This window comes from Rhinopithecus bieti, unplaced genomic scaffold, assembly GCF_001698545.2.
Source record: "Rhinopithecus bieti isolate Rb0 unplaced genomic scaffold, ASM169854v2 scaffold_5948, whole genome shotgun sequence".
Taxonomy (NCBI): Eukaryota; Metazoa; Chordata; class Mammalia; order Primates; family Cercopithecidae; genus Rhinopithecus; species Rhinopithecus bieti.
This window is the reverse complement of record NW_016805422.1, coordinates 2970139-2983828: the sequence shown is the minus strand read 5'-3', so window position 1 is coordinate 2983828 and position 13690 is coordinate 2970139. Positions and strand designations below refer to the sequence as shown.

At 40.6% G+C, this 13690-nt stretch overlaps 1 protein-coding gene across 1 annotated transcript in view; it reads left to right on the top strand.

Moving 5' to 3' along the window:
• The window catches only part of KIF27 (kinesin family member 27), a 101444-nt gene extending 87760 nt beyond the window's left edge, over positions 1-13684 (top strand). The window contains exons 17-19 of the mRNA XM_017872376.1: positions 474-672; positions 8034-8198; positions 12976-13684. Coding sequence (XP_017727865.1) covers positions 474-672; positions 8034-8198; positions 12976-13460 — 849 coding nt within the window. The 3' untranslated portion in view covers positions 13461-13684. The remainder of the gene's footprint in view (positions 1-473; positions 673-8033; positions 8199-12975) is intronic.
• Positions 13685-13690: the final 6 nt, after the last annotated feature.

Sequence of the window (13690 nt, the reverse complement as noted above, 5' to 3'; positions counted from 1 at the left end):
TTTTTTTTGAGATGGAGTTTTGCTCTTGTCACCCAGTCTGGAGTGCAATGAAGCGATCTTGGCCCCACTGCAACCTCCGCCTCCTGGGTTTAAGCCATTCTCCTGCTTCAGCCTCCCAAGTAGCTGGGATTACAGGCGTGCACCACCACACCCAGCTAATTTTGTATTTCTTTTTAGTAGAGATGGGGTTTTACCATGTTGGTCAGGTTGGTCTCAAACTCCCACCTCAGCCTCCTAAAGTGCTGGGAGTACAGGCATGAGCCACCGTGCCTAGCCTGAATTCCAACAAATTCAAAAGGCTGTTAGGTTTTGTGAATATGTTGCAAAGCATTTGCCTAAGGACCCCATACCTGGCAGGAATCATTTACACTATGGAGATTAAGGAAGTTGATCTTTAAGTAGCCTAAGAAAAGTAGATTATTATATTAGCTTATCTAAGACACACTTCACAGGTCAAAATATGTATTTGCTAGGTGGTGAATTTGCGAGAAGCTGAACGGAAACAACAGTTATATAATGAAGAAATGAAAATGAAAGTTCTGGAACGGGATAATATGGTTCGTGAATTAGAATCTGCATTGGACCATCTAAAATTGCAGTGTGACCGGAGACTGACCCTCCAGCAAAAGGAACATGAACAAAAGATGCAGTTGCTGTTACATCATTTCAAAGGTAACTTCCCCTTTTTGACAGTTAGGTAAAGTCGATGTGTAGGTGGGGGTACTGAAGGAAGACAGGACAGAATTTGATCACTTAAAAGCTCAACATGTTTAAATAGTTGCTACTTGTCTAAGTTTTTGGGCTTTACATGCTTTGGTTGCCGCATTTTGGGACAGCTGACTTTGTTGTAGGGCTATTCGTGCTTGGAATGCCATCCCTTCTGCCTGCCTCCAGTATGCACATAAGAACTGCTACAATCCTGTCAGCTTGTTGTTGGTCTAGTCTTTATGTAGAAATGTGGGATTAATTCAGGCTTTTTGGTATACAGTTGAATTTTTTTTTATTTCCCAGGGATATAATACTATCATATTTAAGTTATTTTCCACTCACAAAATTAAAGTGATAGGTTCTGTCATATTCCTAGTTATATTTCTGGTTATAATTGTCAGTTAATTATAAAATTTTATGCATTAAAGTTATATCTTGGGTCAAAATTATACTGCCATTGATGGGCACGTACCATTATCAGTGAGCAGTAGTTCACCACCAATTCTGATAGAAAACTCTCAGAGTGATCTGGCCTCATTTTACCTAGGCATATGGCCAGTATACAAATAGCTACTATGGCAGCAAAATCATTGTTAGGTGATATTGTTACTCCTTCAATTCAGGCTGCTTAGTCTTGATTCTCATAAACCCATAGCTGAAAATAGATCAAAAGGGATCTAGAAGAAGCAACCTGAGTAAGCAGAAAACTGGAAAAATCTGTGAATTTGAGTGTTGAGGCAATTTGCCTCTAAGTTAATTCTGTCACTGGTTAATTAGCAACCAGTTGCCTAATGACAATTTCCTTGCAAGATCTCACACATCATTACATTCAAACATGCTCTCCTTACCTTAGTTTAGTTCTGAAACTGATATTTTAATATTTTTTAAAGTGACTGGGATTATACCACAAAAGTTCATGCTATGGCCAAATAAGAATATATAAAAACTTGGCCAAACACGCTGGTTCATCCCTGTAATCCCAGCACTTTGAGAGGCTGAGTGAAGAGGATCGTTTGAGCCCAGAAATTCGAGACCATCCTGGACAACATGGTGAAACCCCATCTCTACAAAAAAATACAAAAAACTAGCCAAGTGTGGTGGCACGTGCCTGTAGTCCCAGCTACTTGGGAGGCTGGGATGGGAGGATCACCTGAGTCCCAGAGGTTGAGCCTGCAGTGACTGTGGTCACACCACTGCACTCCAGCCTGGGTGACAGAGTAAGACCCTGTCTCAAAAACAAAAAAAAAAAGTTAAAAAGTCATTCATTTCTATAGCTGTACAAATTGTTTATAACAAAGTTGTGGCTGGGTGCAGTGGCTCATGCCTATAATCCCAGCATTTTGGAAGGTTGTGGTAGGAGGCTTACTTGAAAGCAGCCTGGGCACCATAGTAGGACCCCATCTGTATTAATTAAGGATCTCTAAAGGGACAGAACTAATATGATATATATATATACACACACACACACACACACACGAGATATATAGGATACATAAAATATATAGGATATATATAGGACATATATAAATATAAAGGGGAGTTTATTGTATTGACTTACACAATCACAAGGTCCCACAATAGGCTGTCTGCAAGCTTGAGGACCTAGGAAGCCAGCCCGAGTCTCAAAACTAAAGAACTTGGAGTCTGATGTTCAAGGACAGGAAGCATTCAGCATGGGAGAAAGATATAGGCTGGGAGGCTAGGCCAGTCTCACCTTCTTATGTTTTTCTGCCTGCTTTTCATTGGCAGCTGATTAGATGGTGCACCAGATTAAGGTTGGATCTGCTTTCCCCAGCCCACTGACTCAAATGTTAACCTCCTTTGGCCACACCCTCACAGACACACCCAGGATCAATACTTTGCATCCTTCAGTCCAATCAAGTTGACACTCAGTATTAACCATCACAAGTCCATCCCTTGTCAACTTGAACTTGTGTATACACATCTCCTGAGATCATACATAATCTTCAAATAAAGACAATAATAAGGTTATAATTACACCTAACATAATACAGCTGTCCTTCGTACAACCGGAAATGCACCAATCCCCAACCCAAATGCTATTACATAAAGTTAACAATACTTAAATGCTGATGTGAAGTCAATAAATCTTATGTCACGTGATAAAGGAAAAGGAAATAAAATGAAGATATTTTCTTCGTACAAGTGTGTACATGCACAAACATGTTTTCAACAAAATGAGGAAATATGACAGTTACAGTCCTCATTTCTGCAGCTGGTCACGTGGTCATAGCTGGTATTGATGACTACCTCCTTCTGCTACCCATTCTGTATTCCCTTTGCCTTCAGCAAACACCTCAGCAGGTTGTGGGTTTTTTTCCTAGTGGAGTGACCCAACCCTTCATTCCTGAAGGGTCTGGACCATTTGTAGTCCTGACTGGATTGGGCTGTTGTAGTTTCCCATTGACCTTAATCACAGAGCATGGTAATATTAAGCGACGCCCTAATGGATCTCCTGTATTTCGTGCATACTCTTCCTTACTTCTGTTATGGAGTAGTAGACTGATTTCATCTTGATAGTCCAGGTCACCCAGCCAACACTGTAACTCCCTTCTTAGCCTGTTGACTTAAAGGTAGGTGGAGCCCAAAGTGTCCAGGTGGCGATCTTAACTTTTAATTGTGTGTCTCCTGGTGGCTGTGTTCCTTCCTCTGGAACAAAGACCTCTAGGCCAGCAGAACATAATGCTGCGGGAACAGAAAGCAAAAATGTTGCTAGTGGATCACTAGGGGTGATGGTGGGTGGTGCCACTTCCACTTCCACCCCTTGGTCCCTGGACCCATGAATCCTGGCTATGGGAGAAACAGTATCATATACTGGATGCTGATGCAGAGCATATACGGCCTTCTGGAGAACTTTGTCCCAGCCCTGCAAAGTATTATCATCTAGTTGGCATTGTAATTGTGACTTCAAAAGGCCATTCCACCGTTCTGTCAATCTAGCTGCTTCAGGATGATAGGGACCTTCATCCTGTGAATGATCAGTGAATCCCACGAGCATGAGCCCACTGCCGCACTTCTTTAGCCATGAAGTGAGTGACTTGGTCAGAGGCAATGCTGTGTGGAATACCATGACAGTGGATAAGGCATTCTGTGAGTCCACAGATGGTAATCTTGGCAGAAGCACTGCATGCAGGATAGGCAAACCCACATCCGGAGTTAAGTGTCTGTTACATGAGGACAAACCTCTGCCCTTTCCATGACAGAAGAGGTTCCAATATAATTCCATAACCTTTGCACCCAGGTAGCTGGTTGCTGATCTCCAATTCTTGGAGGAATGGGTGGCCATATTTAGGGGCTCCACTGTTTGGTCCTCTGCTGGCTGGCCAAAATGGGCCATTCAGCAGTGGCTGTACCCAGGTCAGCCCTTGCGTGAGTTGGAAGTCCGTGGGTTGGCTGGAGCCCACATCCCTGGCCCACCCATGGGCCCACTTTGTTCATGGGGCCTCACTGCGGCAAATGAAAAATGGGGTGGCTGGGGAATGGGAAAGAGGCTGAGTGGTGGGTCCACAAACGGGGGTTATCATTATTTCTTGCTTGATTTATTAAAATCCTCGTCCTTGGCAGGAGGGTCACCGTTGTGAAACCCATCACCATGGTGATTTTACAAATATCTTCACCAGGTTTTGGGACTACTTTCAAGGAGAGGTGGTTCCCATCCATGTTCTCTTTCCCAAAATTGGTCCCACCCCAGTTTCCAATCATGCTTCTTCCAAGTCTCTGACATCCAAGCCAACCACTGGGTACAGCCCCATGAAAATCCAAAGGTTTATTATAAAAAAACCCCGGGGGGGGCTCATTATTTTTTTTTTCTGGGGGGGGGGGGGGCCCCCCAATTTTTTTCCCCCTTTTTTTCTTCCATTGCAAAGTGGCACAAACCCCAGGTTGCCACTGCTCGGAAAATTTCTGGGCCCCCCACTTGGGGAGGGATTCCCTTTCCCACTGGGTGGTTTCCTTCAGGTATGTCCTTAAGAAAAGGGGCTGGTAGTGCCGTAAGCTGTCCCCAACTTTCAGGGTGGTGCCCTGCATATGTGCAAGAACTATCTGTGAAAACCAGGCTAGGGTCTTCTTTTCCTCTGTCAAACTTGGTCATAGAAACTCCCATGAGGGGGGGGGCCATTTGGTGCAGGCTGGGGAGGAGAAGGGCAGGTGGTTGCAGTGGAGACCATGGGCATTTGTTGCCCACTTCCTCATGTAAACTTATGGCCTTTTCAGGGGACCTGCCTTGAGGCCTGGATCACAATATATTAGCATTTTCTTATTTGATGGATGGAATTTGGGACTTGGCTGTGTACAACCCACCCTTATAAGGCTAGGGGGATAGGTCAGAAAGCAAACCCCCCGTTCATGATGTAGCATGTTCAGGTCACATGGTGGACTTTGATGGAACCCCATAGTCAACCATTTTTCAGTTTCCCCAAAGGCCCCCAGTTAAACAGGCCAAGAGCTGTCTCTTCAAAAGAAGGTGAGTAGTTACCTGCAGGGAAGAGGAGGGCCTTGGCCTTTCCAAAATTCCTAGGAAAGCCTCTTTTGCTGTTGATTCCAACCTATGGGGGGAACCTGGCCAGGAGGCTTCCAAACCACATCCCTGTGTTGGCCCACTGACCCACCCGAACACCCGAAGCACCATTGGATCTGCTGGGTCATATGGCCCAAGTGGCAGGGAGCTTGCACAGCAGCCTGGACCTATTGCAGAGCCTTTCCTCTTCTGGACACCATTCAAAACTGGCAGTCTTTCAGGTCACTCAATAAATGGGTTGGAGTAACACACCCAAATGAGGAATGTGCTGCCTTCAAAATCCAAATAGGTCCACTAGGCGTTGTGCCTCTTTTTTTGGTTGTAGAAAGGGCCAAATGCAGAAACTTATCCTTCACCTTAGAAGGAATATCTCAACAGGCCCCACACCATTGGACCCCTAGAAATTTTACTGAGGTAGAAGAGTTCATCATTTTCTTTCATCATTTTGTCCACTGAACTTAGGAGCAACGAACCAGCTTCATTATGTTCCTTGGTTCTCCACATATGGTCAAATTTATTACATATAGAGTCACTAAACTCCTTGCCTCTCATGAGCAGTGAATCAGGAGTGTCAAATGCATTTATTTTGCATAATTCCCTAAACAGTTCATGCCAAGGACTATCAGTGTTCTCCATACTATTAGGAGTAGAGTCCTTAGCATTTTTGGGTCTAATCAGATTAAGCAGCCAACTCCAGAAACCCCAAAACCAACAAAAGAACTCCATCCTTAATATTCTGTTCCTCTAGAACCATTCCTGGTACCAAAACCTGTATTAGTCAGGGTTCTCTAGAGGGACAAGGGACAGAACTAATAGAAGACATATATCTATCTATATAGATAGATATAGATAACTATATAAATATATACAGATATCTATATAAATATATCTATATATAAATATATCTGTCTACATATATATATAAAGGGGAGTTTATTATTAACTTACACAATCACAAGGTCCCATGGTAGGCTGTCTGGAAGCTTGAGGAGCAAGGAGAGCCAGTCTGAGTCTCGAAACTGAAGAGCCTGGAGTCTGATGTTCAAGGACAGGAAGCATCCAGCATGGAGAAAGATGTAGGCTGGGAGGCTGGGTCAGTCTCGCCATTTTATGTTTTTCTGCCTGCTTTATATTCGCTGGCAGCTGATTAGATGGTTCCCACCAGATTAAGGGTGGGTGTGCCTTCCCCAGCCCACTGACTCAAATGTTAACCTCCTTCGGCAACACCCTCACAGACACAGTCAATACTTGGCATCAATACCTGACATCTTTCAGTCCAATCAAGTTGACACTCAGTAGTAACCATCACACCATCTCTACCAAAAATTTAAAAAATTAAACTAGGTATGGTGGCGTGTGCCTGTGGTCCCAGCTACCCCGGAGGCTGAGGTGGGAAGATTATTTGAACCCAGGAGGTTGAAGCTGTAGTGAGCCATGATTGCACTACTACACTAACCTGGGCAACAGGGTGAGACACTGTCTCAAAAATAATAGTAATAGAAAATAAAATTAAAAAGTTATAACTGACAGTGTTAACAATTCACGAATTTTCTAATTTAAACTGAATATCAGACATAAAATTAAGTTGATTTATATGACATACTTTATGGGGATTCTGATTTATGATCTCATTCATTTTAAGTATTTTTTAAAACAAGATGATGGACTAATTTAAAATATTCAAATATACTTAAACAAAATTCTATAAAACAGCCAATTGTAACCAAAGAAAATCACAAACCAGTAGGATCATTTTATAAATATGCCAGCAGGAGACAGTAGGTCTGAAATTGCGTTTTTTCTGAAGGTTAGTAAACTGGATTTCACTGGTTCAAGAGCATAACCCAATGGAGACAATGTTAGATATTCATAAATATTAATGAAAATAATAAAGTTTCTAAACTTTATTACCTGTAAACTTAAAGTTTAGAAACTTGATATTGTGGCATAAACTAGAACTTTATGCTGGACTATATTCTCTCTTCTTTTTCTGTGGTGTTCTCCTTTGTGATTTAATCTTTATGACCTCTTTTAACAGGACTTTGTTTTTGTGGGGGTTTTCGTTGTATATTTCTTGGGCCTATAAATCCTAGTCATATTACTTTTTATATAACCACAGTTCCTGATATAAACTTGACAGAAGATACTAAAGCAGCCAATGAACAGAGTTCCAAACATGAACTTTTTATAAAAAACACCTTACTTCTGGTGTTCTAAGGATAGGTCTAGTTGGTAGCTACTGCAAAAAAATTCTTATGAAAGTGTGAGGGTTGGTAGGGGGTAGGATTGAGGGGACTAAGGGCTCAGTCCTACTTTGGAAAATTTTGCAGGCAGAAAAATCCAAATTGTGGCTGAAAACAAACCCATTCAGGTAACAGATATGTGTAACATGCTTATATAGTCCAGGGGCTGTGTTAAAACATAATTTTGCAGCTGGGCACGGTGGCTCATGTCTGTAATCCTAGCACTTTGGGAAGCCGAGGCGGGCGGATCACGAGGTCAGGAGATCGAGACCATCCTGGCTAACACGGTGAAACCCCTGTCTCTACTAAAAATACAAAAAAATTAGCCCGGGCGTGGTGCCATGCACCTGTAGTCCCAGCTACTCAGGAGGCTGAGGTAGGAGAATGGTGTGAACCCGGGAGGCGGAACTGGCAGTGAGCCGAGCAGCTCGCGCCACAGCACTCCCGCTTGTGCGACAGTGTGAAACTCTGTCTCAAACAAACAAAAACATAATTTTGCATCATTTATTTAAAACTTATTTTAAATGCAAATTTTTGTTGTATAGAACAAGATGGAGAAGGCATTATGGAAACTTTCAAAACATATGAAGATAAAATCCAGCAGTTGGAAAAAGATCTTTATTTCTATAAGAAAACCAGCCGGGATCTTAAGAAGAAACTTAAGGAACTGGTAGGGGAAGCAATTCGGCGGCAACTAGCACCATCAGAGTGTAAGACTTCTAGTGTTGTCACTCTAACACTTTCTCTAGCATTTGATGAAGTCATGCCAGCTTTGTAGTGTAGCCTTTATCAATTGATTGCGTTACTTAGGATTGATACTTCTGTTTGTCTCTGTAAACAAAAATCGTAGCCTAAGATAGAACCACATGAGAAGTGAATGAATGAACAAATTTATAGATGCAAAGGAAATGATCAATTATTGATTGTCTGCCATGTGCCAGGTGCTTGTAGACCTTAACTCATTTACTCCCTAAATTAACTCTATAATCTAACATAGCTGTTGTTTTCCTGTTTTATAGTAAATTAAGCCTTCTGATATCATTAAAAAAGGTGTAAGGTAGATAAGAGTAAAAGTATGTATTTTAAGATAAATCAGGTCTTTTTATATATCATGACCCCTGGAAATTAAAAAATATAATAGAACCTATTTTTAAGACAAAGATGTTTCCTTGTATAATTATATGTAGATATGTAGATTTAGTGCATTCCTAAATGAAATAACATATGACAAAATATTATACTTTGCAAAAGTAAAAAATACAATGAAGACAATATGTTGCTGTGATTAAAATATACCCTCTTTAAGATAGCTGAATAGAGAGGAATCAATATTTCTAAAATAATAAAGTCTACATTGTATAAAATAATTAGCTAATAATTTCTAATAATTCTAATAACTTAATTCTAATAACTTAAGTAATTTTAAGTATGGTTTATGAAAAGTTGACTTTAAAATCTTTTAGGCACACACTTATTTTTTACCTGGAAAGAAAACTACTTAAAGATGGGCACACAAGATGTAAGAAGACCAGTGAAAAATAATATGGATGAGCAATGAAGTGATACATGCTGAATATGTAATAGAAGTAGAATTGGTCAGGTGCGGTGGCTCACACCTGTAATCCCAGCACTTTGGGAGGCCAAGGTGGGCGGATCACTGGAGGTCAGGAGTTCAAGACCAACCTGACCAACATGGTGAAACCCCGTCTCTATTAAAAAATACAAAATTAGCTGGGTGTGGTGGTGCATGCCTGTAATCCCAGATACTTACGAGGCTGAGGCAGGGGAATCACTTGAACCTGGGAGGCTGAGGTTGCAGTGAGCCGAGATCACGCCATTGCACTCCAACCTGGGCAACAAGAGCGAAACTCTGTCTCAAAAAAATGCTAACTTATATTTGTGACATTTATCATGTATAGACATTTTCAAAAATAATTCCTTTTAGCCCCCAAACTCAGGATAGGCTGAGGTCTGCTAACTCCATTTTCAGATGAAGCCATTGACGCTTAGAGAAGGCAAGTGAACTTGTGGATAGAACAATAACTATAACATAGTCAATGTTGTCGCTTATCTTCTGACTGCTGGTTCAGTATTCCAGGATAAAAGTTGCCTTAGGATACAGATGTGATACAAACATACAAATCCTGCCAAAGAGATTATACTTTCTGATTCTCAGTATAGTAATACAGAGGTGCTTACCAATATAACTCATTTATTTGAAATACTGCCGGCTATATATAGCTAAAACTTTTTAACTTGAAACATTACTTGCCAAAATTAAAAGTAAACAGGTATCAAGTAAGAAACAGAATAATCAACATAAGACCACTTTAGCTTTTAAAAAAGTCTACTGTCAAATTTGAGGTATCTAATATTAGACATCTAGCTTGTAAATGGCCCATGTTTATGCCACTGAGTCTACTAGACATTTCTTTAAAATGACAATGTGATATACAGGTTTAAGAAATCTGGATCTTCATCCTGCTCTTTAATCAAACACACAAATCTAAAACATAGTTAATTTTGGAGAGGTGTACAATGAGAATAACACTGTTCTGACCAACTAACCCAAGGAGTCTAGTCTTGATAATAACGTTGGAGATACTATTTCAGCTAATTTGCTATTCTACCTAGAAACATTTAAAATACTTCCATTTTGGCTATAAAAGTAATGTATAGTCATTACAGAAAAATCTGAAAATGAAAAAAACAAATCAGTTATAATCCTACCCACATTTGAGCATAATTCTTTTCATATTTTCCCCATGCTTTAAAATACACAGTTGCAACTATATTGGGGATATAGTTTACACTATATCCTATCTCATAATGCTACTCTAATATAATGACATGAAACAAGGTTTGTTTGAATTATAAAATGTAGCAATTTATATCCAACTCTGAGTTCCAGAAAATGTTTTACATGCTTAATAATCAGTATCCTAGTTAATAAATAACTATCTTGGTATTTGGTGCAGTGTTTTTTGTTTGTTTGTTTTTTGTTTTTGAGATGGAGTTTCATTCTTGTTACCCAGGCTGAAGTACAGTGGCGCTATCTCAGCTCACTGCAACCTCCACCTCCCGGGTTCAAGCGATTCTCCTGCCTCAGCCTCCCGAGTAACTGGGATTGCAGGCGCCACCACCAGGCCTGGCTAATCTTTTGTATTTTTAGTAGAGACCATTTCGGCCAGGCTGGTCTCGAACCCCTTACCTCAGGTGATCTACCAGCCTCGGCCTCCCAAAGTGCTGGGATTACAGGCGTGAGCCGCTGTGCCTGACGGTTCAGTGGGTTTTCATAGAAGACTGTCTACAAGACTTATATTTTCTTTGAATATTTTTGGCATTTTCAAATTGCAGAAAAATTCATCTTTTGACTAAAATATCTTGGGTCACTTGATGGTCATCCTGTGTTACAGTGTATATGTTTTCTAACATGAGGATAAAATCAGTTTTATATGAACCTGCATTCTCTCTATTTATATTTAAACCTATCCTCGTATCAATTTAAATCACTATAAAACTATGTGTAAGGATAATAGAGTCAAAAGATCTGGGTTGGAATCCTTACTTCTTTCACTAGTTGTCTGACCTTGGGCAAATTAATCTTTACCTAGTTGGTTCCCTCAATTATAAAATTCTGGAAGAGGGAAATTTTCTTGTGAAGAATCCAAGTGGGCTTTGGAGTAAACCTCAGCAATCAGCGTCTTTTCTTATGATCTTTTGAAAATAAGATGTCTTACTCCTTCCCCCAGATACTGTCATCTGGGGAGCAGAAATTTTTTTTTTTTTTTTTTTTTTTAGAGTTGGGGTCTCGCTTTGTTGCCCAGGCTGGAATGTAGTGGTACAATCATGGCTCACTGCAGCCTCAAACTCCTGGGCTTGAGCAATCCTCCCACCTCAGCCTCTCGAGTAGCTGGGGCTACAGGCATGAACCATTGCATCCAGCTAGGGCGCAGCATTTTTAAAAGCTTCCCAGTGACTCTGATGTACAGCAAAGTCTGGGAGCCACTGTCTGTGGTCAACTTTGTATGAGTTCCATGTACGAGGATCTAGATCATTTGCTAGTTCAGGTTATTTGATTTTGAGATAATTTTAAAAACTAGAGAGTCAGTTATGTTTTAAACCAGGGGTTACAAACTAGAATGCCTACCTGAGCCAGGGAAGCCAGGGTGAGCAGTGGGGACTGCAGCAGTCATCTAAATGGTCAGTGGCAACTGTGTTCCAGCTGTTGTTGCAATTTAGAAACTGTAAACTCTTACAGTTTTTCTAAAAAAGCTGTAAATCTATATTTTTATAAGAAACTTTTCAATTTTTAAATTTTGGGTCAAGTATTACTAACATTATAGGCCAAGCAAAACATGTCTCTGGGCCAGATTTGGCTTGGGAGCTGCCAGTGTGCAACCTGTGTTTTAAAACTTTGTTTTTGCAGGACTGGGCCAGGCACAGTGGCTCATGCCTTAATCCCAGCACTTTGGGAGGCCAAGGTGGGCAGATCACCTGAGGTCAGGAGATCGAGACCATCCTGCCTAACACGGTGAAACCCCGTCTCTACTAAAAATACAAAAAATTAGCCGGGTGTGGTGGTGGGCACCTGTAGTCCCGGCTACTTGGGAGGCTGAAGAAGGAGAATGGCGTGAACCTGGGAGGCGGAGCTTGCAGTGAGCCGAGATCGCGCCACTGCACTCCAGCCTGGGCAACAGAGCGAGACTCCATCTCAAAAAAAAAAAAAAAAGAAAAGAAAAACTTTGTCTTCGCAGGATGAAAAGTATACTAAGCATGCATCAATATGTTAAAGTTGGCATGTTTCATCATATTAGGTCTAGTACCTATAATGCATTTCTCTTAAGCAAGTTTTTGTCTTTGATATTAGATATTCTTTGATTTAAGAACCTCTAGCTTTGATCTCTTCACTCTAATTCCAGTGGGGTGTCCCCACCTAGGGCATATTCTCTCATCTCCATTTTGATGACAGAAATTGTGGCACACACCCCATAGTACATTCAGACAGCAGAACGCTGCTATCATGCTGGGAGTGCCAACCAAGACCAGATTTCCACACATATAATGCCAAGTCCCAGAGTTTTCCCTCGAGATATGGGGCAGAGCTAATATTATCCAGTGCTGGCATCACTTGGCCATGATTTAGAATTCACTAGTAGCAAGACCAGCAGAGAAGGCAAGCATGGAAAGGCACAAGAGGCGCCCAAAGCATTCTTATGTTTCCAGGGAGTACCAAACCCCCAAGAGACTATTTCTCAACTTTGTTCCATGAATTAAAGTTTTGAGTTATTCACATGCAAGATGCCTATAAGTGAAATAAAAATATATTCACACATCTGTTCATCTAAAATAAGTCATTTAACAAAAAAGTTGTAAAACATTATGCATATTGGGTGATAATAATATATTTATGTTAAGACGCTTTGATTAAAATACCTAATTTTGAGGAAATAATATCTAATTTTTTGGTTTGGCGATTATTTTTAGATCATGAGGCTGGAGATGGAGTCCTGAAGCCAGAAGAAGGAGGCATGCTTTCACAAGAATTAAAATGGGCATTCAGACCTGAAAGTATGAAATTAAGTGGACGAGAAAGAGAAAGGGACAGTTCACCAAGCAGCTTAAGAACACAGCCAAATCCTCAGAAGCTCTGGGAAGATATCCCAGAATTACCTCCAATTCATAGTTCTTTAGCACCCCCCAGTGGGCATATGTTAAGTAATGAGGATAAAACAGAAATAGGTGATAATCAGTTTACAAAATCTCACAGTCAACTATCATCCCAAATTCTGGTTGCGGGAAATGTGGGACATCTTCATGGTATTACACCGGTAAAACTGTGTCGAAAAGAATTACGTCAAATTTCCGCTTTGGAACTATCATTGCGACGTTCCAGTCTTGGAGTTGGGGTTGGATCAATGGCTGCTGATTCCTTCGAAGTATCTAGGAAACCAAGTGACTTAAAAACTTAGACATTTAATAATAGGACTTTAGTAGATATGTAAAAGATTCCTTTTCTAACCTGTTAAAACTAAAGCTCAATTTCACTACCTCTTTCCTCAAAATAAAGGAAGAAGGGGAGGAAGGAATCTCTAATTCTTTTATATACTATAGATGTGTACATCTTCTATAGAATACTTGGGGAGTTTTAATTTATATTCCCATAGTAATCAAACATGTTTTCCAATACTTGATAACATTT